The following is a 25,769-nucleotide window of genomic DNA, read 5'->3' as shown; positions in this document are numbered from 1 at the left end:
CCCAAGCCTTCCCCCTCCTCCAGAAAGGGCTACTGTGTAGATCGTCCTGTTTTTTATTTATTTTTCCACACTAAGAACCACACCATATATTTGGAAATATACCTCACTTTCCCTACAGTTTGCAAAAGAAAATAAGTGATTCTCCTTTGTCTGACACAACATTATGCAGAACAGTAAGTCTTTAGTTTCCAGGCACATTCCTATTTTGTCTCAAAACAGGAACATAGCTCTAATGCCCCATAATCTAAAGGGCGGGGGGGGGGCGGCAGTTTTAGAATCAGAAAATAACCTGGATTACATGTGTTTCATTTGTATAAGAGCATGGACTCTGCTGCCTTCATGTCATAACTTAGGGGTTTTTGCAGTTGCCAATTCTGCCAAGTATATACTTTTTTCCTAAGCTAGCTTTTAGTAAGACTGTCCCTCGAGTTGGTTCACAGTGCTCTAGTTTGCAACAGCAGAGGTACAGGAACATGCAGCTAGGAGTGGAACGAGAATGAAGTCATCCCTTTTGTCAGCTGCTGACTCTTGTATCGGACTAATGAAACAAGTGAACCATATCTTATCATTAGTTCCAGCTGAAATCAGAACTGAGGAACAGTACAAGAACACCAAGTAAAAGACAATTCAGAGCTATTACTATTTCCCGAATTGTGTCCCATTAAAGCCCTGATATTATCGAATATATGCTTCTATCCCCCCACTCAAGTTTCTTAGAACTTCTAAATTTTGAAAAAGGTCGTATTTTACCTTTCTGTGTCAAAGGTAAAAGGAACACTCTTAAACATGTAAAAAAAAAAAGTCTGACCACTTAAAATTCAATAAAATGGCTTATAAAACAAACAAGTGAATTTATTTATAATGATTACTAAAATAGTTTACATAATGTACAAACAGATATGCTATCAGGACACACTTGAAAATAAGTCACAGTTGTTTTTTTAAAAAACATTTGTCCAGTGAAATGTCCAAAATGTAAATGCCATCTTTTCCTTCCTGAGCTATTCTTAAACATCCAGAATAGCAGCACTTCCATGTCTTTTTACAGTTTTTCTTTCTTCCCATTAAGATAAAAAGCACTATCCATTGCTGGCTTTCTGTGGTTAGAACAAATCCTCCTCTGGTTTAAGTGATGACAGCTGTGTCTCTCTCAAACTGTGTTCTTTTATGCGCTTAAGGTGATGTTGGTCTGTTCCACGTAACACCCCAAACCTTTGCCTGCACAAAGAAGCCAGAAGCTCCAGCACCTCAAGAGGTTTTCCTGGTTAAGAAGGACTTTTCCCAACAAGACAGCTCAAAGGGCTTGTGAATAAAGGATGGGTCCAAGAGCCTCTAATCTCTCAGCTCTTACAAGAAAACGTCCTATTAATCTGAGAGCAGTCTTCACATGTTCCTTCATACTCATTAAAACCAAATGCATATGGACCAATAGTTCAAGAGCATACACTAACAGCAAGAAAATGGAAGTGCTGCAATTCCCTTTTTTTACGTACAAAATACTTACAATAGAAACAAGTACATGTTTTTAGTTTGGTGTGAGGGGTTCTTGGCATGAGGCACTCTAAGAACATGCACTGCAAGTCTGTTCTTCCCTAGAAGCTGATACAGCAAGCAGCAGGTTATACGCAGACACATTAGGAAAGGTTATTTTTCTAGGATACCAAGTACCACAAATAAATAAATTCTCTTGATGCAAAAATAATCATCTTATTAAAATGAGAAATAATGTATGTCTTCCTAAACTTTTGTTTGGAAAAAGATAAAACAGGTCTTTAATACACACACACAGCTGATGTTATCATTTCCCCCCAAATTTTAAGACTTGCTGAACTTTGACAAAGAGCAGAGAATTCCTGGAAGCAGCGAGGCAAAGGGGTGCTGAGGGATTAACTGATGTCAGTACTACTAACGTCAAGCAGTCCTTTGTACCTCAGCTTTTCTCACCTTCCAGAACTGTTTGGGGCAGGCTAATTTAAGGAAGAAACGTTTGCTGAAAAGTTCTCTACAAGTCACAAATCTTTCAAGCAAAGTCACCAGAGACGGCTGTTGTGATCAAATGGATAAAGATAATCCTTGTGCTTAGACTCACATCATTTTATCGTCATTTTCAGTTTATGTTTTTTCTTAAGTTAGAAGAAAAGTAAGCAATTCTGACAGATGAAGGTGATGTTTTTTGCATCCTATTACCTTGTCAAATGCGGAACCAGCTTTATGCACCACCAGAAAAGGATCCTTGTAGCAAAGCAGATAGTGCACCAGGACAGCTTCAGAAGGAGATGAGTGGGTCTGTGCTAGTGGACACTTACTTCCAACTTCAGGACACCAAGCCTGAATAAGTCACTGAACACAACTTACCAACAACCGGCAAGTTCCTTGCTTACACTCTGCAGTTGATGTAGAGAAGCCTCGTTACTTTAGCAGAAACAACCCTGCCAGTTGGTGGTTTCTTTGCACAGAAAGGACTGTATGCTACCTGAGCTCAGCAGCCACAGTAAGTTCTTTTCTGTTCAGCCATTGCAACATACATTTTCTGATTCTCTCCTTTCCTGAGTCCTCTCCAGCAGCTTTTATGTGCATCCCTCCACAGGGAGGCCCTTTTCAGGCCAAACAGGCAATACAACATGAGATATACGGCTCCACAGTCCGCTCAGCTTATCTGTATCCATGCTATTGTAAGAGCTAGGAACATCTGAACTGGTAAACTTTGCCCAGAGAAAGTCTCGAACTTTCTCCTCAACTTCTTGTAAGGTGAGGCTCTTTTTCAGTGACTGCTCATCCAGGAGAACTGTCAGCAGAAGAGCCACATCCTTAAATGCTGCATTTTCATGGTCACAGTACTTGTAAAAGATTAAAGTGGAGCCTGCAGGCAGTAACTCAAATCGATGCACCACTGCTACCTTCTTGCCTTCTCTGAACCCAGAGCTGAGCTCATTATCTACCTCCAGCTTGACAATGTCACTATCCAATATGGCTTTGTCCGCCCCATTAATTTTTATTGTAGTAGCATTTTGAGATAAGGCAAAAGCATCAGCAATCTCATTACTTAGGCACCTCAGCGCTTTCTCAGCTTCTTGTCCAGCTGTGAGCAGCAAGATGGCCGGCTCCAAATGCAGATGGGAAGCGTTAAGATGTTTCTCGAGGAACACATGGGTTCTTTTCCACAGACTGGGGTCCTGACTTTGGTAAGTATTTTTTAGTTTCTTCATCTGGGCCCGAAATGCTTGCAGAATTTGAGTATCTCTACTTGACAAAGTTGTATCTAGAAGACTTGGCATTCCATTCCACAGGACATAAATCAATGGGACACTAATTAACAGAACCAGTAACAAAGTCCAGCTCTTGTGAAATCCACTCTGTGTTTCACCACCATCTATAGAAAGGAGGAGCAAACAGGAAGAAAACAATGTTTTAAAAGGAATCAGAAGTCAACAAGTGAGAGAAAATAAGAGGAAACAGTAGAATTCAATGAACTCATCTCACTCTCAAGCTACTGGTACAGCAGTTGGAAGAGCATAAAGATGTTCTAGTTAAAAAAAACAACAACGACCCACTTTGAACTTCTTTAGCAACTTAGTGAAGTAATAGCATTAAAAAAGGACATTTTTACATACTTCCAGATAGACTAAGAAATTGGACATTCTTCTGAAAAAGGAGCTCTTCTGGAAGTTTATCAATACTCCATTCTATTTAATTAAATCCAAACTAAGAGCTTAAAATGGTTCTAAAGAAAGCTCAAGCTTTTTCCTACATTTAAGCTCTGCAGAAAAAGCCAAAATCTGGCATCACCAGAATGGTTTGTGTTGTTATTTCTCATCTTTATCCCCATAAGTATAAAAATAGTTTCTGCAGCAGTATTTGCATCTCAAACACTGGTGATCACACTATCAGAAAACATTTGTGGCCTTTGCATCAGTCAGCTTCACAAAGAGTACACACAGCAAACAGTGCAGAGGAAGTATACAGACTATCAGATATTTTGATTTGGTTTTGTATTTGAACAGTTCAATTAACACTTGTTTGACCTACTACAAGCATAAGGCTCAATTCTGGTCCCATTAAAATTAGTGACAAAATATACCAGCCTCCCTGGAAACAGGGAAGACTAGGATACCTTATGCTACCTTTTTATATCCTAACTTTTATTAGGACAGCAACACAACAGCTGTTAAATAAGATTACCACCAGGCCTGCCTCAGTTTTAATCTTGCAGCAAATCTTGTAAATACTACAGGTGGAAGACCTTAAATTCAGTTTGAAATGTTACCTATTATACAAGACTTGCTTTCTTAGTGCTGAAAACACATGCTCTGGAAAGCAAGTCCATCTGTTCTGGCTAAACCCTCGGTTTAGCACCAGGTACCAGGAAATCTCATACTTGGACAGACATGAAAATGGTTAAATGTAACACACGCGTGAAATAGAAGGGAAAGCTGAAGTCTTACTTCTGCCCAAAGGCTGCGACTGCTTCCCTATTCCGGACTGATCTCGAAATTTACTTCTGCCTGTTAAGAGAGTAAGAAAGGAACACAAGAAAAGTACTAAGACAACAATTATAACCAATCTTCCAGCGGCAAATTTAGCAGGGAGTTGAAATCACCAAACTGTGTTATTTTCATCAAAAAGCTGTTCTTAGTTATGCTTCTACATACAAAATTCTACAAAGCTGACAGGAAGGTTAACAAGGCACCCTTGCATAACACCCCCTTGAAGCGAACAAAGTCCTGCAAAGTAGGAGCAAAGGCGAGGCTGTGACCTCATCCTGGGTAGGGCTGTACCGAGCATGGGGCTTTCTGTTCTTTTCTGCACCATCTGCGCTCCTGTGCTCAAGAAAGGCTAGTCTCGAACAAGGAAAATGACACATTCACCTCTATTACTAGCCTGAGATGCCTCATTCAACTGGCAGACCAACTCTCCACCTACACTATTTGCCAAACGTCAGTTCTTAAGCCTGGCATAAAAAGCAGAAGTCCCCAATCTATCACAAATCACCCTCGAAGATTTTTAACTCTTGAAAAGTTACGCAAATGAAAACAGGGGCATTTCAAGTAGAAGATGACAAAATGGCAGAGATTTAACAACCTGTTATTTTCTGCACAAGGATCCCATGTCCCAGTTAAGTTTCCTGATTTTGCTCAAGAATTTGACGGACAGAAAAACGGAAGCTCAATTAACACACAATATTAGGAAAACAACATAATACAACATATAAGTAGCAAAAGCAAAGCAATATATTAAAGGCATAGTCTGATTATCCTCCCTCCATCTAGCTTGGGTCAGAGGCCTGCTTCATCAGCAGTCAGTTTCTTGGGATGAATAGTGCTTTAAAGCAAAATGCAAGCTTTCAACTTCAAAATATACTTTTGGTCTATTTATTTAAATGAGCTCAGACAGCAAAGTACCAGAGACATTATCCATAAAAGAGTGTTATGAACAACTTTCCCAAGAGACCAGTATGAATATATACAGTGCAATTATTGGTCAGCATGTTTTCTGCATTTAGTCAGTTAATTACAAAGACATGAGAATCATCTCCTTGTGAACTGGTTCAAAGCTGAAGGCTCTTTAATAATATATAGTAAAATCAGGATACTGTCAATGGCACTATTGAGAATAAATTGAACAAACACATCCTGCAGTAGTTATTTCAAGAACACCAAAATAAATTCTGTAACCTGGTTTCTGCATGAATGTAATTGCAGAGGGTGCTAAAAGCAGCTCTGGTTTAAGCTGGAGCTTAACTGGCTTAATGAGCTACGCCATTCTGTAATTTCAACCCCCTGCCCCAATAGGGCACAGACACGGAGCTTGTAACTGGGTAAGCTTATGTAAGTCTTCTAATAGTTAACAGATCAAAATCACCTCAATTCTGTAATATTTTACAACGTAGCCCTGTTTGCAGGGACCAGGTTTCACATTTAAGAGACAGCTGAGATTCATACCCTAAAGGAAAAATATTTCAATAAACAGTCTAAAAACAGATCCTGTCCTACCTAAGAAGCTTGCCTTACTTGCAACATAATTTGCACAAAGGCCAAGCAAATTATTTGTCTTGCCTAACTCAAAAGGCGTAACTTCTGCAGACAACTTAAAGGTTTCAGAGTTTCAAATGATTTTCTAAAGTTCTTCACCCAACACACAACTAGTCACTCCTACAGCACCTATCACCTCTGGCACAGGAAAGAGAAAGTACCAGACTAGCAAGAACTCCCAGCACCAATTCATTTTTCAAAGGCATTCCACAGATGTGCAGCTACCACAAGACAAGCTTCTCTTCTGGAAGGCACTGTGCTTTTCAAAAAAAAAAAAAAAACCCGAATGACCCCCCCCAGGTTCTCCAGAATGAATTGTCATTTACAAGACTTTGTTTATCTGTACCTGTTCAGGATAGAAATGAGCACTGTGATGTTAAGAACAGAAGGCTACTAAGAATTCAGAACATATTTTTTTCCTTTTCTTTCAAGTACTCTTCCAAGAAGGAAAAAAAAAAAAAAAAAAAACCCACAAACCAACAAATCCACAAAAAAAAAAAAAAAGATAAAAATCTGAAACACAAAGAATTGGTCATTAGATGAACAGACTGAAGTTTGCCAGCAAAGAAAAATGCTGCTCCTTTCCATGAGTATACAACAACTAATTCAATCATAGCAGGCCACCATTAGTAACGGCAGGGAAAGGCTAGAAGGGAAGATGATGTGTACAAACTGATCTAACATTCGCTGCTACCAAAAGGTGAAGGTTTTGTTGCCTTCCTCAGCTCACCCCCACAATGCCACTAATACATACTCTGCATCTACTGACTGTCCCATGAGTCAACTCCATTTCCTAACCCAGCCAAAAAAGAAAAAGAAGAAAAAAAAAAAAGAGAGAGAGAAAAAAGAAAAACTGGGTCATTTTCTGTCGTCAACGAGTTGAATAACCTCATAAAAGGGCTCTAGCTCTGGAATGTGCTGCTTTCTCCAGCTTCCCTTTGAATCTTTTGGGTCCGTTTCCACCTTCCCAGACAGAATGTCCCAGGGAACAAAAAGAAACATAAGCAGAGGGAAGAGAAAGAATTCTGTACTTTTCAATTAATTACAGGGAAAGACTAGGTATCTATTTTATTTTTTTTTACTTACTCTCTGATGTAGGTGAATGGTGCTCTTGATTTTTCTCAAGGAAGTCAGCCTTTCTTTCTGAAACCAAAGCACAAATGAAGGAACTTGGTTATCACATCAGAGGTCAGAGTAAGACAGACAAGCCATACATGCTTTTAGCTCTTCCTACGAAATCTTCAAAGGTTGTTACGGAAGGAGTGTATGCTGTACTGCCGAACCAAGCCTGCACCATCTGACAGCCTCTTGGACTGCTCTGCAGATGGAGAAAGCTGCTATTATCTAACACAAGTGGCTTAATTTGGCCCTTCACCCTGCTTTTTCCAATATGACAAAATTATCTTTCCTATTTTTGCTTTAAAAAAGCAACAATGCAATAATGATAAAATGCAAAGGATGGGAAATCAGCAGCATTAATTAATTGCTCATGGAGGCTACCAGATTTGTCACTTCTGAAACCAAAACTGTTCAGCAGGAGATTCGCCACTTCTGAAACCAAAACTGTTCAGCAGGAGGGAAAGACAAAAATAAACAATGTAAAGCTACCACCTTAACAACACTGCTGTGAGACCAGGGCGACTCCAGCAAACATGGGCATTTTCTTACCTGCCTGAGCAAAACGCCTGCATGTGCTCCTGGGAAACAGCAGGCTGACATAGGTGCGTTCCTGTGCACCTCTCAGCTGCCTGGTTCACATCTGTATTTCGTCAGTCTGGGCTCACAATTGCTTTCAGTGCTCTCCCACAGACACCATGTGATTAGGACTGCTACTGACCACTGAATGAATGCAAGCCACTACCTCACTCTCTGTTACCAGCTCTCCTAAAAACCTCCCTTATAGAATGTATCTATTTGGATGTATTCAGACCTTCTGCTGGGCTAAAAAGCATCCCATATTTTCTTCCTCATTGTATTCCCCTATTGCTTCTGTAAAACACAGAGAAAAATCTCTGAGCAACAAACAGAAAATGTGCTTCCTCACTTTGAAATCACTTGGTATAGTCAGCTTCCCCCTGCTAAAGTCAAAGTAATTAATCTTTTTAGGAAAATAATAGTTTGGTTTTGCTTTGCCTGGGACAATTAAAAATCCACTCTCATAACAGTTTTTGAAGCAGGTTTGATATTAATCATCTTTTTGTTTTGCTTTTCAAAAAACAGATGGCTATCTTTTTATCAAAGTTTAAAACTGCACTTTCTTGAACTTTAAGGTTTTACACTCAAGCAGATGACTGTCACACTACAATCAGTTTTATTCTGACTCATGGGCAGGAGTACACTCTGAAAGTTTTTTGTTGTGGTTTTTTTTTTTTGTTTTTTTTTTTTAAAACCAACTTCTTCATCCATTCAGATTTCAACACAACAACTCCTTCTTTTCCAACAGAATTGAAAGAATGTCATTTTAGCACATTTAAGCAATCATTTGCTACATCACGGAAAACATACTGATAAAACTAATGTTGTTACCTTTCAACGGTGTATAAATGTTTGGTTGATGCCCTGCTGGTTTCTCGGGTTCATTACTGTCGTAAGCCTTTGCTTTTTCCTTTATTGGATTACTTTGAAGGTAAATTGAAGAACTGCCTGTCAGGAGGTAAAAAAAAAAGAAAAAAAAATATCTAAGAAGAGGGCCAGTAGAGGTGCAGTATTATTTGTGCTCGTAACATCACAAAACTGAAGAACTAAGACACAGTTTGAGAACATGCATGATCTAAATCAGTGATTTTCAAGTTGTCATCTCCCAAGAGTTACTTTCTTAAAATGTAACCAAAAGCAACCAAGACTTGAAAAGCTTATGGTAAATTTGAATTCACTACAAATATAGCTGTCTACACTACCACATGCATTTAAAAAAAATTTTTTTAGGAGTTCTTGGCTCAAAAATACTTGGGGAAAAAAAAAAACAAAACAACCAGATATCAAGACACCAAATGCTAAGAGCCAAGAAATGCCTTACACTAAAGGGATTCAGTGTAAACTAGTAAATACACAAGCATGGGATAAAGAGACTTTTTCTCACAGCTTTGGGCACACAACTTATAAACGATAATTGTGCTGTCTTCCATAGTATAGGCAGAGGGGAAAAGAGAGAGAGGGGCACGTATAGAACATAAGTCCCCTTTTTATGTAGTCCAAGCCATTCTTTAGTTGGGTCTCTTTCTCATTAACCATAATGGCAATCTAGGGCACCTATGCTCCTAACTTAATCCCCTCAGGTAACTGGGAAGAATCTAAACCAACACTTCTACACTGTTTGCCACATTACACAGCCATTCACACGCTGAAACCCAACTCAGTTAAAGTTAATAACTAGAAAGAATAAAGCCCTGTAAGATGACAGGAATCATAGAGCAAAGGTCAGGGCTGGAAAACCAGTCAAAAGCAGATCAGAAGAAATTTGAAAGGATAAAGCGTAGCAACATGGTTGTCCAGATTCAAAGCAGGAGGGGGATGTTCAGGTATGGAAAGAAAGCTGTAGTACAGTTATGGAACAGAGACCATGACGCATCGCTAAAACTGAAGGCCATAAGCAGAGGAAACAGCAAAGGGAAGAATACAACTGGTAAAACTTTTTCTCTTAACATTCCCACTGGGCCCTTTAATTCTTTTAACAGTACTGGGTCCTCCCAGGGTTTACTGTGTTTCTGCAGCTCTTTTACCACACCTGCAAGGGCAAAACACAGCTTGCCACCTAGTGTTTATTTATTTTACTTCAAGAAAAGAAAATAGAGCCTTCTTCTAATATGTTCTGGCATCTTTAGCATGTGCATATGAAACATACAAAGGAGGAAAAAAACACCACCACAAAACCCAAAACATAAACAAGGGAGAAAATGCTAAGTTTTAAACCAAGATATTAAATCATAGGTACAACAGTAAAGTATTTGTACGTAGTGAGTGGGATACTACTGTATTTTCACAACTATCTCAAAAAGCCATTAAGTGACTGATTTCCCACGAAGCTAAGAGTGAAGATACTCACCAAATTACTTGATCTTCAGGAATGCCAAACAATATACCCATAATATTTCACTAAGTACTGAGGTTTTGCAAGGAAAATCTCACTAGTAGTGGTGGACGGTAACCCACAAGACCAGAAAAATCTATTCATCTAAAGAGGGGTACTCATACAGTCCAAACTTTTAAATTCCTTTCCCCTTCTTTGCATCAACCAGTACTCTATGTCTCTCAAAGCGTTCTTAAAAGCTGTTGTAAAAAGGAAGGATTTAAATATATACAACATCATTTCTCACATGAAGACAGTTCGTGAATCAGCATCTTCTGTAACAGCAGAAGAGTTAACACCATCAGGAAGAGTATTAGCACAAGCAGACTGCACACACAGCATCCCCTCAGAGAAAAGTCAACTCCCCCTTTATGAGGTTTAACTTTCCTAGAAATATATGTAAATTCCAGTCCAGGCATGCCTTTCCTACAAGACCTTAGGCCGCCTACCCAAAGGATCATTCCTGCCTCCCAGGCAGCTAGCGAGGATTTTCCAATCCACCTTAAGTCTGCTAGCCGGCCACCTACTGCACAGTCATCTGCCAAGAGAGAGTGATCTTCTTACTATCCCCATTTCATATACCAGTTCAATCAAAGGGATTAGAAATCTGCAAGTTCATAAACTACAGGCTTATAAACCAAAATATAAAGCCACTATTTTAATATAGTGGAACTTGTTCTTTTAAGTCTAGTACATATCTATCCCTGTGGGTACAATCTTTTTCAACACAGAGATAAGCCTGCAACACACTTGGAACATAGGTTCCACAGCACCTACAGACAGCACAAACTCAAGTGCCAGAAACACCCAGTGCCTGCCTTTACCTCGTACGGTCATGCTCCCTACTTGCATATTTTAAGACAACTTCAACGGCGTTTGCTAGCATATATCTTTAGCTCATTGATCTAGCAGATGCCTGATTCAAGGCAGGGTTTTTGTAGGCTCTTAAAGCTTTCTAGCTCTAGAAGCAAGTTTCCTAATCTATATTTAAAACCTCTAAACAGAAGCCAGAAACCAGTTTCTCAAGTTGTGGTTTTGCTTCCATTTTGCTCTCAGGGAGGCATGGCAATTATATCCTTATAAAAATCCACCCTGCTTGTCCCGCTGCTTTACAGTTCCCCTAAACTGCAGAAAAAAACCTCAAACAATACTGTATACAGGCAGAAGGAAATTACTCCTTCACTTCTATATAAAGCATTAGGGTCTCTTAACATCATACTTTTATGCCTGGTGTGACTGTTAGCAAATACTGCTGTCAAGAGCTTGGGACATCACTGCCTCTAGCCTCATTTTTAGAGATGTCTATATGAAAAAAAAAAAAAAAAGCAGCCCAGCCACATTTAAAGTACTAAGCACATTAGTACCCTGTTAGCCATCATCTGGGAGAAACAGCTTTCCACAGCTTTTTTTTCACAGATAAATCTTTGTACTTTCCCAAAGAAATACTCATAACCTCTCTCTTCGTCCCTCAAGATAACATTTTTCCACACCTCCTGGAAATTCTGCTTCTGAAGCATAATATTGGCAGCCCTTTTTAAGGGCAGTGCCACAAAATTAAGGCCATTCACTGCAGCTGTAACAAGAGCTGGGTGACAGCCAAGAATACAGTCACAAGAATAGAGATGGGAATGGAGAATAGTCTCAGGCTAGCCCAACTCATCCGTCTGAAAATTGCCACATACTAATAATGTATACAGTCCAACTCAAAACAGACCAACAGACTAAAAGGGGAGGAAATACAGACAATTTGCTTGCAGTTTTCTAATGGAATGACAGGCTACAGCCACGTGACTGTATTACACAAAGTTAGCATCTCTCTGAAGTTTTGAGAAGGATACCGTTTTAATCAACTAAAGAAACAAGAAGGTGCCGCACAGAGCTAACAACAGCTTGTCCTTCCCAGTGTCCAAGAGCAAGTACCAATGTACTGGTGCTGGTGTACTGGTGCCTCAGAGAAAGGACAGGCAAGCCCCAGTTGTGCACACCCTCATAAGCAATGCTGCTCCCTTGCAGAGCGCAGTCTTACAGCTCAAGATACTTGAAAAAATACTGTTCCAAGTGACGTACTACATAAAACAGCCACCTAAGGGCTTCAGCGTGCTCTACGCAGACCAATCCTTTTGGCAGGCCAAGAAGCACTCCTCACGGAATAAAAACCACAGCAGGATTTCCTCACCTGTATGCCAGAGCCACGGTAAAACCTGCAAAGGAGCTAATCCCCAATAAACTCAATTCCCTCCAAAGTCTTGTACACATCAGCGCCTTTGCAAGCACAATGCACAAAACCTCTCCGAGTTAAAAATTACCTGGCGATCTGCATGCTTTTATCGGGGGTCGAGTCAAGGAGTCTGGGCTCCCAAAGAGATGCTCGGCTCCTGAAACGAGAAACAGGTGAAGGACGTGCCGAGGCCGGGCAGCTCACTTCACTCCCCCCTCGCCCCACCTCCAGGCCTGACAGCCTTCCAGGAGCACCAGACACCCTCTTCAGACTCACTGGGACACCCCAGTGTTTCTAGCGGGGCTGTTCCTGAGGGTACCCCCCAGCCCCATCTCAACACCCTCCCCTCCGGGCTGCCCCTGCCTCCCCGTCCCACAGGCAGAGCGGCCGCGGGGAAAGAGAAGGGCGAGCCCGCCCGCCCGCCCCACTTCGCGCCGCCCCACCGCGCCCTCAACCGCGGGATCCACCGCAGGGGCGCTAGGCGCGCCCGCCCGCTCCGCTCACCCTCCAGCGCCCCTCCGGGGCCGGGCTCGGCCGCGGCCTCCGCCTCGGCCTCCTCCGCCCGCGCCGCCGCCAACCGGGGGCTCTTCCGCCTCCGCTTCAGCTCAGTGGCGTCCGGCGGAGCCTGCCCGTCGCTCCCTCCCATCATCCTGCCCGCTGCCGCCCCGCGCAGCGGCCGCCGCCCCCTGCCCCGACCGCTCGCCGCTTCCGCCTGCTCCTCTCCGCTCCGCGCAGGACCGAAGCTGCCGCCTTCCCGTAGCGGGGGCGGCTCCGCGAACCTCACTTCCCGCCGGCCCCGCCGCGGGGCGGGCTCAGCGCCCTCCGCTTCCGCTGCCTGTGCGCGGAGGGGGCGCCGCGGCGTCACGTGGTACAGCGGCCGGCCCGCCATAGACCCCCCCCCGCGCCCGCCGCCCCGATAGAGGCTCGGGCGGCGGGGAGCGGCCGTCCCGCAGCCCGGCTGCGCGCCGAGGCTAACAGCCGCTGAAAAAAAAAACAAACAAAAAAAAAAAAATGACGGAGTGCCCCGAGCCGAGCCGCCTCGCCTCGGGCGCGGCCTTCCCCCCGCCAGCCCGCGGGGCCCCGCGAGGGGCGGCCCCTGAGGGGAGGCCGGGCCCGGCGGGTCAGGGCCGCGGCGGGCGGCTTCTCTTCCCCCACCTGAGGGGCCGAGGCGGGCGGGGGCTGGGGCGGGCGGCGGGGTGCCCCCTAGCCGGGTCCCGGGCGCTGCCTCCTGCGTGCCGGAGCGGCCGGCCGGGCCCTACCCCGAGGCGGGGGGGGCTCAGGCGGGGCCGCCGGGCAGGCCGCCCCCGTGCCCTTCCCTCCCGCAGCGGTCGGGAGGGGCGCTGGGTGCTCCGAGTGAAAAGCGCCTACGCTGCAGGGCTTCGGTTTAACACAGCCGGCAGCTTAATCCAGAAGCAAGCGAGTTATTTGTGAGATAAATGACACGTACCCCCTCCTTGCCCAGCAATAAGTACTGCCATTCTTTCAAGACACAAAAGCAGAACACAGACAATGTTTTCTAAAGCGAAAACAAAAGAGGATGTAACAAACACCGCATCAGGAGGTTTCCAAGTAAGCTGAACTGTCCGTGCAGTTCGAATCAAGTAGAAAAAGACTTCAGGGTGACCGGCTCACGATTTCTGACCGGGCAGAACTTCAGCTACAAGTGGTATCGCCTCATTCGCAAGTTTCCAAAGAAAGGTACAAAATGATTACATTATGTAAATATTTACATAGCACGTCCTCTATAATTCACCTCGTCACTGCTGATTCTTCTGCAGACTGAGAGAAAATGTTATTCCTATTTAAATAAAATCTTCCCTCAAACTTGAGTTAAAAAAAGACCAGATTTGTTAAGTTACAATTCTACAACCCAGCTCATATCCCATGACTCTGTGAATGCTACGGGAAGAAAAGCAACACTACACAATGTCGACGTGCTCTTTTGTGACAGTTTTGTGATGGTGGATGACTTACTGTCGTAGACCCACCGCTTAATTCTCCTGCCAAGCTGTTTGTCAGTAACCCAATCTTGAACCTGCACAGGCTGAAGCTACCCCCTTTCCCCCCCGATTTTGTCATGCACCCGCCTCTTTCACTTGCTGAGCTGGTGTTCCACGACCAATTTCATGACACTTGTGTTTCTGTGGACAGAGAGTTCCCTCTGCCCACTCCCAGTTGCCTCCCTTGAGGAAGGGGCTGCCTGGATGAATGTAGGGACAGGGGGATGTAAAATACTTTGATTTTCACAAAGCCCTTGACACCTGCAGCTCCTGTCCGCTTTGGCCACCTTGGCTGTTCCTTACCTATGGCTAGAAGCTGATAAGTCAAATGTGCCTTTGGCTGGGATGTGAGATGGATGGCAACCGAGAGCAGCGCCCTCAGGGAGATCCTGGCGTCTGTGGATCAGCCACGCAGACATTTTCCTTCCTGCTTTGCCATTCTGCCCACTTTTACTGCACCCAGTGAGAGGTTGTCCCAGATAAAAGAATGTGCTGAATCTGCCGGGGAGGGAGGCAGACTCTGTCCCCACTGCCAGCGGGGTGACTCTGCGGGTCGCAGAGGAAGCCGCTGCCTTCCTGCGCTGCTGGAGAGAAGCTGCAACCCGGCTATCGCTGCACGCGCTGTGCCCACACACACCTCACACCCCCTCACCTTCCTGATACGACCAGCAGCGGTATCGACGCTCGTGCACGTGCTCACCACTTGCGTAGCGTGATGCACGTGTGTCGCAACTGAGCAGTTACGATATCATCAAGGGGCGGACGCTAAATTGGCCATAGGGCAGGAGGCAGCTCATGGAGGCCTGGGGAGAGACAGAGGGGAAGCAGGGCACCCTCTGGCCAGTCTTGCCGGGGGGGGGGGCACAAACAGGGGGGCACACACAGCCCCTTTCGGCTTTAACATCCCCAGTGGGACAGTGCCAGCTGCTGCGGGAGCATAAGGGGAACAGAGCACAGGACGGGGCTGGGCTCATTCACTTCACCTAAATGGCATCTCCCATTCACAGCTCTGCCCAGTCCTGTTTGATCTGTTCATGGATCTGCTGTTCACAAATGAGACTCATCCTTTTTTGAGCCTTCTGACACTCTGCCTCTATCATCCCTGTGCCAGAAAGGTCCTGAAGTTTCCTGCACACAGCGTAAAGTACTCTTTTCTCCCCATTTGAACACAACCTCCTACCTGTGTTACAAGTGTCTCAAGTCCTAGTACTGAGGGATTTGGTGAATAACAGCTCCACGTGAGTCAAATCTCCCCCTTCAGCTCCCTGCGCTCCAAATTGAGTCCCAGCCTCTGTTCCCTACAGGCACCATTTCAGTTGCCTTTCCCCATGCTTCATCTCAGCCGTTTGCCACCGGGGTCCTCTGGGGACGTTAGCAAAAAGGCTGTCAGCTGCTTTTGGGGGGGGGGTGCAGTCTCTGTGCTGCTGCTCCTTGCGCTGATGCCTTTCCCTGGGGCATGTGTCCTGGGCAGGGGAAACAGGGAAGGGGGTTGGACCATACCTGTCCGTTTGCGGGCACAGCAAAGTACAACATAATTTAAAAAAAAAAAACGTTGTCCAAATGAAGCCAAGGAGCAGCTACACACACTCTCTCTGATCTTCCCTCTGTTGTAGTCTCTGGACCACGCTGGAAGGGGAGCACGTGGGTCTCCCCATCCCTTGCCCTCCAGGCTGATGCTAAAGACACTCCATTTCACAGCCCGCAGCTCCCCAGCCTCCCTGCACTTGCACAACGTGACATTTCCAGAGTCAGGGGTTTGCTGGCTAAGTATTCGGGTTGTTTTTCTTGCAGTACTTTTCATCTTCATAAATCAACTCTCGAAACAGTTCCTTCCATTTAGTTGTTTAAATCTGCAACGCTGTTACTTAACGCAGGAAACCACCCATCATCCAGCCTGCCTGAAGAAAACTTGTCCACAGAGTTTCAGAAATACAGCCATAAAATAAGTTATCGTTTCCTAAATCCTCCTGAGAACGACCGCTGTTGACTGAGGAAAAGCCGTTTGCCTTCGGTGAGAGGGAGAGAAGGAAAACTACACCTCCCAGCAGCCTGCCGGGTGCCCGTGGAAGGGCAGAGTTCACTGTCACGTTGACAGTGGAGGATTAAGGGTGTGCGTTGGGGCCACGGACTGTCCTGCCACCAGCAGAGCCAAAGGGCCTCTGGGAAGGGCAAGCGGAGGGGCTCCTCTTGCCACCCTTCGCCATCCGGACCAGCTCTGAACTCCAAGCCTGGGTAAGCGTCCGACTCCGCGAGCCACTTTGTTCCTCTGACTTCCTTCTTCTGCCAGAGCGTCACCAGCTAGAGCAGCACAGGGAGGGGAGGGACGAGAGCTGGGCGGCAAAGAGCAGCAATTGCACCCCCCCACACCTCCAATCTTGTGTTTAGCAAGAAAACTTAGCTGTAGAGACCATACGGGTGGGGGAAGACGCGCCTCATGCTAGAAGAGCAGCTGCTGAGAAAGCTGGGCTTGAGATTTTTGTGCGGAAATCTGCACAAACCGCTCTCCAGCGGGGAAAGTTTCTCGGGAGCTTTCCATGCCGCCAAGTTTTCCGCAGGAAGGCTTTGCGCTTGTGAAAGCCCTCGACTTTCTCAGGTTACACGGGTGAGCCTAGCTCCGTCCTGCGCGGCTGTCTGGTCCCAAAGCACTTTAGCAGAGGGGGAAGTATTGCTGGGGGTTGTAGGAGAGTCAGGCTGGGGCTCCAGGTTCACAACACCTGGCCAGGGCACTGATCAGCCCCCTTGGATGGGCAGGAGGTTGGGTGGGGGTAACCCTACTGCACAGGGGCTGGGGGGTGTTTCTGCCAGCAGCTTCGCCTTCCAGCACCGCAGGCTCCCAATCCAACACACCGGAGGCAGGAAGGTAAGGTGGAGCGGGCTCATTGCTCTGTGCTGACCTGGCTGTGAGATACCAGGTGCCCCAAAGCACGCAGGGCAGCCTGCCCAGCCCCAGCCTCCAGGCCTGCCATCTCGGAGCACAACCAGGTCCATCCGAGCCCGTCTGCATCAGAAACAGCTCACCCCACTGGCTTGTCGCAAGACAACTGCGGTTTGCGTTAGTAAAGTCCTCCAAGGACTGCTTGTAGCCTGCCAGGAAGCAAAATAGCCCATAGCCCTTGTGCTGAAGGCTCACGGGTATCAGTGGCATCCATCCATTTTCACACCCCCTTGGTAATGATGGAGGGAGGAGCCTCCTTCTCCACCATGAATCACTGCTCCTGCATTTCTGCTTATCAGGTTTACAGGCATTTAGTTGCAACTCCCAAGACCGAGACGGGATGGTGTCTGTGAGGATGGGTAGGACTCGGTCAGCCACTCGACCAGCGAGGAGATACATCTCCTTATGACCGAAGGAGAAAGTGAAACAAAACAGTGCAGAAGCCAGGGCTCCAGAGGAGAAAGAAAATGGAAGAGAATCCAAGTGTGGATCTGTCTGGAGGTAAGTGAATCCTGTGCTTACTCCACCTACTAGGAAAATCCCTTTGCAAGGAGATTTCAACAGTGACATGGGAAACCTAAGCAAAATAACAATAAAAAAAAAATCCCCTGTTTTCCAGGCCAAGAAAAACAAGGTACTATCTTTTTTTTGAAGGGTGAAAGAGTGTTAAGTTACTTTCAGTTTTGGATTCCCATCTGCTTGGTGTAGGCTTTGTGTCCAGGATGGCAGCACAAGGAAGGCTGAAGATGGAGCTCCAGCCTGGGAGAGCTTTCTTCTTTGCATCCCAGTGCTTCCCATCTACAGAGGCTTAAATAATAACCCAGTTTTCCACCACCTATGGATGGGAAACCTCTGGAGGAGACAGGGCAAGGAGCACTGTGCCAGGCTTGAATAGCAGGTTCCTCATATTTCAGTTTCTACCGTGTACTTATATTTTCTGGTTGCCTTGTTATGACTACTACATATGAGTATTTCAGTGACACTGTGATGCTATAATCAGCTCATATCTGTCCTAGGCGGTCAGACATGCTCCTGTAAAAATCAGCAACAAGGAATGTAAAAATCATACTCCAAAGGACAGCATGTTCTGGCACATGACAAGTGCAGCTTTTTCTCTGTTTTCAAACATGCTTACATTCATTGCAAGCGCTTATGTCCAGGCTCAGAATTTCTCTATTGAATTATACTCCAGTGTTTGCTTTCAATTACACGTTACCATAGCTCTTTAGGCGAGCAGCTCCAGAGCAGGAACAGAGAAGGAGCACAAGCAGAGCTAACATTTACATTCAGACAGATGCTTGAAGTGCGTTGCCATAACTGTTCTGGCCAGTACTCAACAACAGTCTTAGAAATTCTTCAGATCCATCGCCTTAATTTACCTACCTAGGTAAACCCAGTATCTGTGGAAGATGTGGTAACATATCCCACCACTCAATGAAAGAAGTGCCTGCCCACCCCACATAGGACAGCGTGGGACGTAGGCTGGGATTGAGTTAACTATTCAGAGCTGTGTTTTGGATTTGTAGTTTAAAAAAAAAAAAAAAGTTGATAACACAGCAGTGTTTTGGCTATTGCTGAACAGTGCTGGCACAGCATCAAGTCTTCTCTTTTTCCTCCCTCTCCCCTCACCAAGCAAATAATCTGGGGCAGGCAGAAGATTGGGCGGGGACTCAAAGTGGGCAAAGGGATGTTGCATGCAGTATAACATCATGCCCAGCAATGAAAACTGAGGTACAGGAAGAAGGGGAGAAGGGATTGGCTTCCACGGTGGCCATTGCTCAGGCATCAGTCCACTTGTAAGAGGTGGTGAGCGATTCCCTTTGCATCGCTTGTGATTTCCCACACTTTCCTTCATCTATTCAACTGTATTGATCTCAAACCCTGAGTTTTCGCGCTTTTGGTCACCCTATTCTCTCCCCCATCTCACTAGGGGTAGATATTTCTGAAATGCAAGAACTAGGAGTTTGACAGGGTGGTGGCAAAGCACTGGGTATTCTTGACTTCTGCGTAGCTAGCTGAGCTTGTGAACTCTGATCCCCACAGCTGAGCCAGCTCAAGATGAGGTGGAGAGCACAGCAGAGCATCCTGCACACCAAGAGCCCACCCAAGAAACACTTGAGCATCAAGTGAAAAGCAGGTGGCCTGAGACCTCCAGCAATCCAGAGGAGGACTCTTTGGTGTGTAAACCACCAGCTGCTGATGGAGGAGAGACGGCACTGTTGGATTCAGCTGGCCCCACAGTGGAGAAGAAGGTTCCCCAGGAAACTGAACTTTCACGGGAAGAATCTGGGAAGACAAGAGATAATGCCTCAGAAAGATCCCAGGAAGAAGATGACTTGGATGAAGGTGAGTCTGTCCCCTTCCATGTGTACAGCATGTCCAAAATGCTGATATCCCGGGCCTTTCCTTAGAGGAGGCAGAGCAGGAGAAAGGGTTGCTGGTTCCTGTGCTGGAAGAGACTAAGTGTAGGTTTGCAAATTTTATTCCCTACAGCCAGGCTGGCCCATGATAAAGTGGACAGTGAAGGAGACAGCCCTGTCCACCAGGAAATACAGGAGGACCAGGAGACAAGCAAGCAATGTGAAAGCTCCTGCAGAGCAGAGGAAGATTCTTCATCCAGAAGCAAGTCACTGAGCTCTGACAGTAAAATGACACATTTGGATGTGACTGCCACAGAAAATGTCACCAAGGGCCTTTTGGCAGAGAAGAGCACCAGTGCCCCCCTTCAAGATCAGGAGCCAGAAGAGCACTTAGAGCATGAAACACAGGGGAGTGGATCCCAAGGCACATTAAGGAACAGACATGGGACCAAAGGTGAGCCAGTGGGTGCACACTGCTGCTCTTCCACCGTGCCCATGTCTAACACTTCCCACAGGCACTAGAAAAGTGGTATGGTGAGATCTCTAGTGCCTCTTGTCAGTTTTCTGGAGTCGAGCAGAAAAGAAGGTATAAGAAATTACCTGGCTTCTCTTTCCCTCTCTTTTGGCTACTGTCCTGCTTTGAAAGGCATGAAAGCACGCTGCACTCTGCATCATCTTTCTCCTTCCCCTGCCCCAAAAGCAGGGGGAGCCAAGACTCAAAGCAGTATCAACCCAAAGCAGTATTTGCTTCTAACTCCTTCTCTCAGCCGGCAGCCCCTGGCAGCTCTGCTGCTTTTCTTATTACAGCCCAACTTACCTGTTCCCTCCACACTGAGTGGCACGTTTCTTTCTCTTACTGTAGGGCACACAGCCCCAAAGCCAGAGGCTCAGTCCTGCTTGCAGAATGTCACCACCCAAAACACAGACCAGGAGAAGGCCAAAGGGTCCCTCTTGCTGAAAGGTGAGGAAAAGAAGCTTCCCTTGTGCGTTACTCATCGACCGGAAGGCACTGATCCTCCAGGAACAAGTAATGAAGCACATTTAATAATTCTTCTCTCTCAGGACCTTTCACAGCCTTTTCTGAGCATTTGAGGGGTAAACCATCCCCTTAAAAATAGGCTCAGTTTGAGTCTGTAGTAGCAGCTTTCCCTCCATCTCTCCCGCCTCAAAAGCAGGCACATCATGTTCAGCATGCCAGGAGCGCTCTGGCACGTCCTGGGAGATCTGATAGTCTCCTGCATTGATGGTCCCCCTTCCCAGTCCCCCTCTGTTTCGTGGGGCCCCAAGCAGGAACCGTGATGCTGATCCACACCACGCGTTTCTCCTGGTAGAAAGAGACCCTGCTTTGCCATGGAGAGAGACGCAAGCAGTTGTGTCTAGACCTTGCAGTCCTCCTTTTCTGGGCAGAAGCATGATGGCCTTTGTTCACCCAGCACAGCTAGGGGGAAGGCAGTGAACAGGACACCTTAGCTGGGTCAGACGCCTCCATATGTGGAGGTATGTGCTCTGAACGCCACAAACCTTAAAGAAAACAGAGGAGGGGGAAAGACAAGAAAGCTTGTGGCCAGCTGCAATTTCCTCAGGAAATTTTTCACTGAGACAACAAAGCTGTAGCCTTGCCTCCATCTCTGGAGCTGTGCACCCCCCAGCTGGTGTGCAGGAGCATGGGTCCCACAACATGAGGCAAGCAGCCTCTTCACCATTCTTGGGCCTCCAGAGAGCGTGCCAACCTGAACCATTTTCCTGGGGCAGCGGGGAAGGTCTGGGAGGGGAAAAAGCTTTCGTAGCTACTGTCCGGCATATCGCTGCAGGTCACTCAAACTGACTTCTGTTCCCCATCTCGGCTCTCTCCCCTGTTGAACAGGGATTGTGGTCATGACCCTCGTATTGCTCGGCTTCTGCATATTCTGCTTCGGCAACCCAGCCTCCAAGTCCCAGCAAGCTCCCAAGAACCCCACAGTGGAGGCCTTTCTGTCTCAGTTCAACCAGCTGCAGAACAAGTTTCCAGGGCAGAGTCCCAACCTGTGGCTTCGCGGGCACAAGTTTCTGCAGAAGCACCTCAATGCATCCCACCCCACGCAGCCGGCCATCATCATCTTCACGGCCGCTCGCAACGGCGAGCGGACCTTGCGATGCCTTAGCACCCACGTGGCTGACACCTACTCAGCCGCCCTGCATGCCAGCACTGTTCAGATTGATGGCACAGATAAATCCAGGCTCCAGAGTGACCAAGCCAAACTGGAGGTGGACTCAGAGCTGAGCTCAGCTTTCCAGGCTGGAGGCCGTGCTGCGGTGATACACCGTTTCGAGTTGTTGCCAGCGGGGGCCACCCTCATCTTCTACAAATACTGTGACCACGAAAGTGCTGCTTTCAAGGACGTGGCCTTGCTGCTGACCGTGCTGCTGGAGGAGGAGACGCTGGAGACCCACATCAGCCTCCAGCAAGTGGAAGAGAGGGTCCGCGACTTCCTCTGGGCTAAGTTCACCAACACCAGGACCCCCAGCTCCTACAACCACATGGACTCCGACAAGCTGAGTGGGCTGTGGAGCCGCATCTCCCACCTGGTCCTACCGATCCACCCGGTGCAGGCCATTGAGAAGGGAGGCTGCCATGTTCACACCAAACCTTAGGGGCAAAGGCTGCCAGAGCCCCGGAAGGGGTTGGAAAGACAGTCCTGGCTGACTCCGGTGGAGGTGGAGGCACAACCAGTGCTATTTCTCTTTAATTTGTTTTACCGAACCTTCCTGGGAAGAGTTGGACAGGTACAAATAGATCCAGGCCATTTGGCCAGCTGAGTCCTGGAGGTGATAGATCACACGCTTCCTTCTGGCAGATGGGAAGAGCGGATATTTTAGGCTGCTAATTACACATTGAGAACATTGCTGTGTGGGGAGGCAGGAGGGAAAACAGGACTTTGCAGGTAGCGATTCTGTCCAAAAATACACAAATAATGTACACAACTAGTATGCTAGAAAGATACTTCAATTCAGTAGCTCTTTCATTTCTCCCTGCCCCTCAGCTTGCTAATGTCATGTACATCAGTCTCAAGATGTACTTTATCTAGAAGGTTTCTCTCTCTTCGCAGAGAGCTTCTGGAACACAGGAAGGTAAAATTCCCCCAAACTTAACATTTTGAAGGCAAGCTTCAAAAAGAAAACCACTTTGCTAGTCAAGGGTTTGACCAGTCAGTCCTGATAGAGTCCCACTTGCACAGACTGAATGACACCCAGCAAAGACCAGATCCTAAATATGGGATCTTCAAACAAACCTGCAATTCAGAAATCCCCTAAACATCAATTACAAGAAATTTCAGGTTGTCAGCACTTACACGCTGCACCTCAGTGAGGAGATCCCTTGAGGGGATCCCACATGCCAGAGAACAACCTCTGAAGACAGGGAGCACTGAAACAAAACCCACCTTACTGTCGCTCTGATAGTATGAATGGATTGCACAGATGAAAGCATGATGCATACAGTTTAACTTAATGCCACATCTTTAGAAAAAAAGTCTGCTTTTGATCCCTTTGCCACCACAAGGCTACGACCATCTCTTTGGGCTGATGCCTTAGCTTCGGTCCTACACGACAGATTGCTGTTCCCCAGGATCTCTGATCTGTGTGTAGAGCAGGAAGCCATCTGCCTGCCTCTCCCCAGCTAACTTTTATTGATGAATGTAGATGTTAACATCGATATTTATTTCAAACCAGGTAGGGTAGCACACCTTGCCCTCCAAAGGTACATTTGCATCCCTGCAGGCAGCTGCTGCTCTGGCATGTGCTGAAGCAACGAGGGGCAGAGCTGGGATTAGCTGGTAAAGACAAAATCTCTGGTCTTAACACTAAAAATCCTCAACAAAGCAGGCTAGTTTCTTACCGTGCCTCCTCTTCTGCATCCCAGGAAGAGAAATCCGAGTCCTGGAAACACTGTGGTGCCCCTGCACGCTACGTTTCTGCAGATGCTCTGGGGCAGAGCAGCCGACTCAGGGGACAGCTTGGGGTGGGTGCAGGTTACAGCATTTATAATAAATAACCCAACAGTCAGCCCCAGGCCTCGGCCGCTTGTGCCTACGGTGCTGCCAGCTGGAGAAGGAGTGGCTGTAGCAGAGCACAGCTTATTTCCGTATAAGCAGCACAGACTGGGGCCTCGCAGAGCCAGGCTCTGTATCCAAACAAGACACAAACCGAGAACATGATGGTGTTTTTACAAGCAGTGCATCTGAGTGCTCCTTAGAGCAACTGGACCCTGGCGTTGGCTGGGTCTCCTGCCAGCGGTGCCTTGCTGGTCTGCCCCACCAATGGCTCTGCTGAGGCACAGCCACTCACCCTAAAACCACAGCCTGTCTCTTCTTTTCTCCTGTCATGTGCCTTGACCTGTCTCAGGAGATTTGTGGCCATTAACTTGGAGGAGGGGACAAAATGAAGGAAGAAGAGGGGGTTATTTGTTCAAGTTCTAACCAAAGATCAAACTTTTCGGTTGGTTGGGGACATGAAGATGAGACCACAGAGGTTTTAACCATGACAAACACTGGGCTAGACGTGAGAATGACCTGCTGGAGCCCAGCATCAGCAGGGCAGCCCAGGGCATGGTTTTGTACAAGATGCGGGTTGCTTCCTCCTCTCCTTCCTTTTTATTGCTATACACTACTTTGGTAACAGAAAACACTGTTTCTGCTCTGCACGCTTCAGCATGGGTGTTGATGTAAGAACCGGCAGAGCATTAATCACGTTACGTAAATATCTTGAGAGAAATCTGTATTTTAACCTCATCTTGCTCACAGTTTTACGTCTTGTGTTTGTAACGCATAGCCAAGGTATGCAAGGGCAACTTGCCGCTGCGTGGGCACGTTGCTGTGAGTGTCATCCACCCGAGCTGTTGTAACGCAGGGATATTTTTATGACCTTTTAAAGACAAAATATCTTCTTGCCTCTGAAACAAGACTTCTATTTAAAAATAAATAATGAGATTGTGAAAGAAACCAGCAAAGTCTTTGAAGTGAGACTGGAATCTTACCGTATTCTGGTTTTTTCTCTAGCTATTTTCAGTTCATTAAGCAAAAGAGATCATCGTATTGGACACAGTTTTATTTAGGTCAGGGCTGCAGTTGTGCAAACGAAGTGAGTATCTGCTTTTCCTGGAAAAACTCCAAACAACCTTCTTCTCAGTTGTTTGGGACAAACATTCGCAGCTTTTTCAGCTGAGGCAAAACTAAAAACAAACCCCCAAACAGCTGCTGAATTCAACTCAGACTGAAACATACCGAGGTTTGCATAACACTTGATAATGATTAAACTGAAATACACCAACAACTGAAATATTTTAGAAATACGGAAAGCAAATATTTCTCATTTCAACAGCCTGGATCAGATCAGTTCCACCCAATTCACACCACCTCAGACACACAAATTTTTATGTTTGTGGTGAATTATTTTGCCCAACTCTGGCGTAAACAGAGAGAGGGATGAAAAAAAAAAAAAAAAAAAAGAGGATTTACTCTGTTATTCTGGATTTTCTTCAGTCCCTGTCCAGGCCCTGGCAACCTGAGTGCTCATAACATTGGCATCTATACACCTTGTTGATAACCTCTCTGGCAGCATCTCTTCCCGCACATACACACATTGCCTGAGCATGGCAACGCCATGGATTTGGCTGAAGCTTATCATCAGTTGCGTGCTGTTACGTCAATGCTAAAACTAAATTATTTTTCAATTCCTAATCTACAAAAAAAAAAATTTAAAATTCTTATTCTATTTGGCCTGTTAAACAAGGCATCCCCCTCCCCAACTCTGCTCTCAGCAGCAGTAGTTCTGGAGGGAAGGATGTGCTGCCACAGGGTGCTCAATGACCCTAAAAATTAGCTTGAAAACTACAAAGCAGCTCAACTGAGGGGCAAAACCAGTTCTGGAATGCCAGCCTGGACTGCTCCACCACAAAATCAGCACTGATTATACATGTGAGCATGCCACTGCCCTATGAGCTGACATAAACTCATCCTCCTCAGCGTTTAAAGGCGAGTGCCCGGCTGGTGCTGCACAGGCTTGGCACGCCAACCTGCTCTGCCTGCAGCATCGCTGTCCCTGCCGCAGGAACATTGTGCCACATCTCTTTTTACCCCTTTGCACCAGAACAGACTGAAGCTGGAAGAAGGCAGGACACAAACAGA

The 25,769-nt window shown here is 46.3% G+C and overlaps 2 protein-coding genes across 5 annotated transcripts in view; one reads left to right on the top strand and one right to left on the bottom strand.

Moving 5' to 3' along the window:
• Nucleotides 1-817: 817 nt before the first annotated feature.
• Nucleotides 818-13,220, bottom strand: LOC104483815 (torsin-1A-interacting protein 1). 2 transcript variants are annotated; one of them, XM_086754076.1, is made up of 6 exons: nucleotides 12,818-13,220; nucleotides 12,402-12,470; nucleotides 8,556-8,672; nucleotides 7,116-7,172; nucleotides 4,443-4,502; nucleotides 818-3,370 (listed from the first exon to the last, which is right to left on the bottom strand). In XM_086754076.1, exons 1-6 carry the CDS (start codon nucleotides 13,200-13,202, stop codon nucleotides 2,568-2,570), a joined length of 1,491 nt encoding a protein of 496 aa, XP_086610202.1. In that variant the 5' UTR covers nucleotides 13,203-13,220; the 3' UTR covers nucleotides 818-2,567. The 2 variants fall into 2 exon arrangements, with proteins under 2 accessions (XP_086610202.1, XP_086610203.1); XM_086754077.1 differs by lacking the exon at nucleotides 4,443-4,502.
• A 3,207-nt stretch (nucleotides 13,221-16,427) lies between these two features.
• The window catches only part of TOR1AIP2 (torsin 1A interacting protein 2), a 187,571-nt gene continuing 178,229 nt past the window's right edge, over nucleotides 16,428-25,769 (top strand). The window contains exons 1-6 of one of the 3 annotated variants that reach the window (XM_086754075.1): nucleotides 16,428-16,545; nucleotides 17,564-17,749; nucleotides 19,292-19,594; nucleotides 19,742-20,062; nucleotides 20,471-20,569; nucleotides 21,473-23,803. In XM_086754075.1, coding sequence (XP_086610201.1) covers nucleotides 17,716-17,749; nucleotides 19,292-19,594; nucleotides 19,742-20,062; nucleotides 20,471-20,569; nucleotides 21,473-22,239 — 1,524 coding nt within the window. In that variant the 5' untranslated portion in view covers nucleotides 16,428-16,545; nucleotides 17,564-17,715 and the 3' untranslated portion in view covers nucleotides 22,240-23,803. Of the gene's footprint in view, nucleotides 16,546-17,547; nucleotides 17,750-19,291; nucleotides 19,595-19,741; nucleotides 20,063-20,470; nucleotides 20,636-21,472; nucleotides 23,804-25,769 lie in introns of all 3 variants that reach the window. The other 2 variants (XM_086754073.1, XM_086754074.1) reach the window with 2 other exon arrangements.

Source organism: Chlamydotis macqueenii, chromosome 8 (assembly GCF_036417535.1).
Source record: "Chlamydotis macqueenii isolate bChlMac1 chromosome 8, bChlMac1.mat, whole genome shotgun sequence".
Classification (NCBI taxonomy): domain Eukaryota; kingdom Metazoa; phylum Chordata; class Aves; order Otidiformes; family Otididae; genus Chlamydotis; species Chlamydotis macqueenii.
This window is presented reverse-complemented; position numbering and strand designations above follow the sequence as displayed.

Coding starts and splice junctions, on each gene's coding strand:
- LOC104483815 (XM_086754076.1), bottom strand. CDS start 13,202: ATGGCGGGCCGGCCGCTGTACCACGTGACGCCGCGGCGCCCCCTCCGC. Junction 8,673..12,401: donor AAAAGCATGCAGATCGCCAG/GTAATTTTTAAC, acceptor ACCTCCTGACAG/GCAGTTCTTCAATTTACCTT. Junction 7,173..8,555: donor CATTTATACACCGTTGAAAG/GTAACAACATTA, acceptor CTTTGGTTTCAG/AAAGAAAGGCTGACTTCCTT.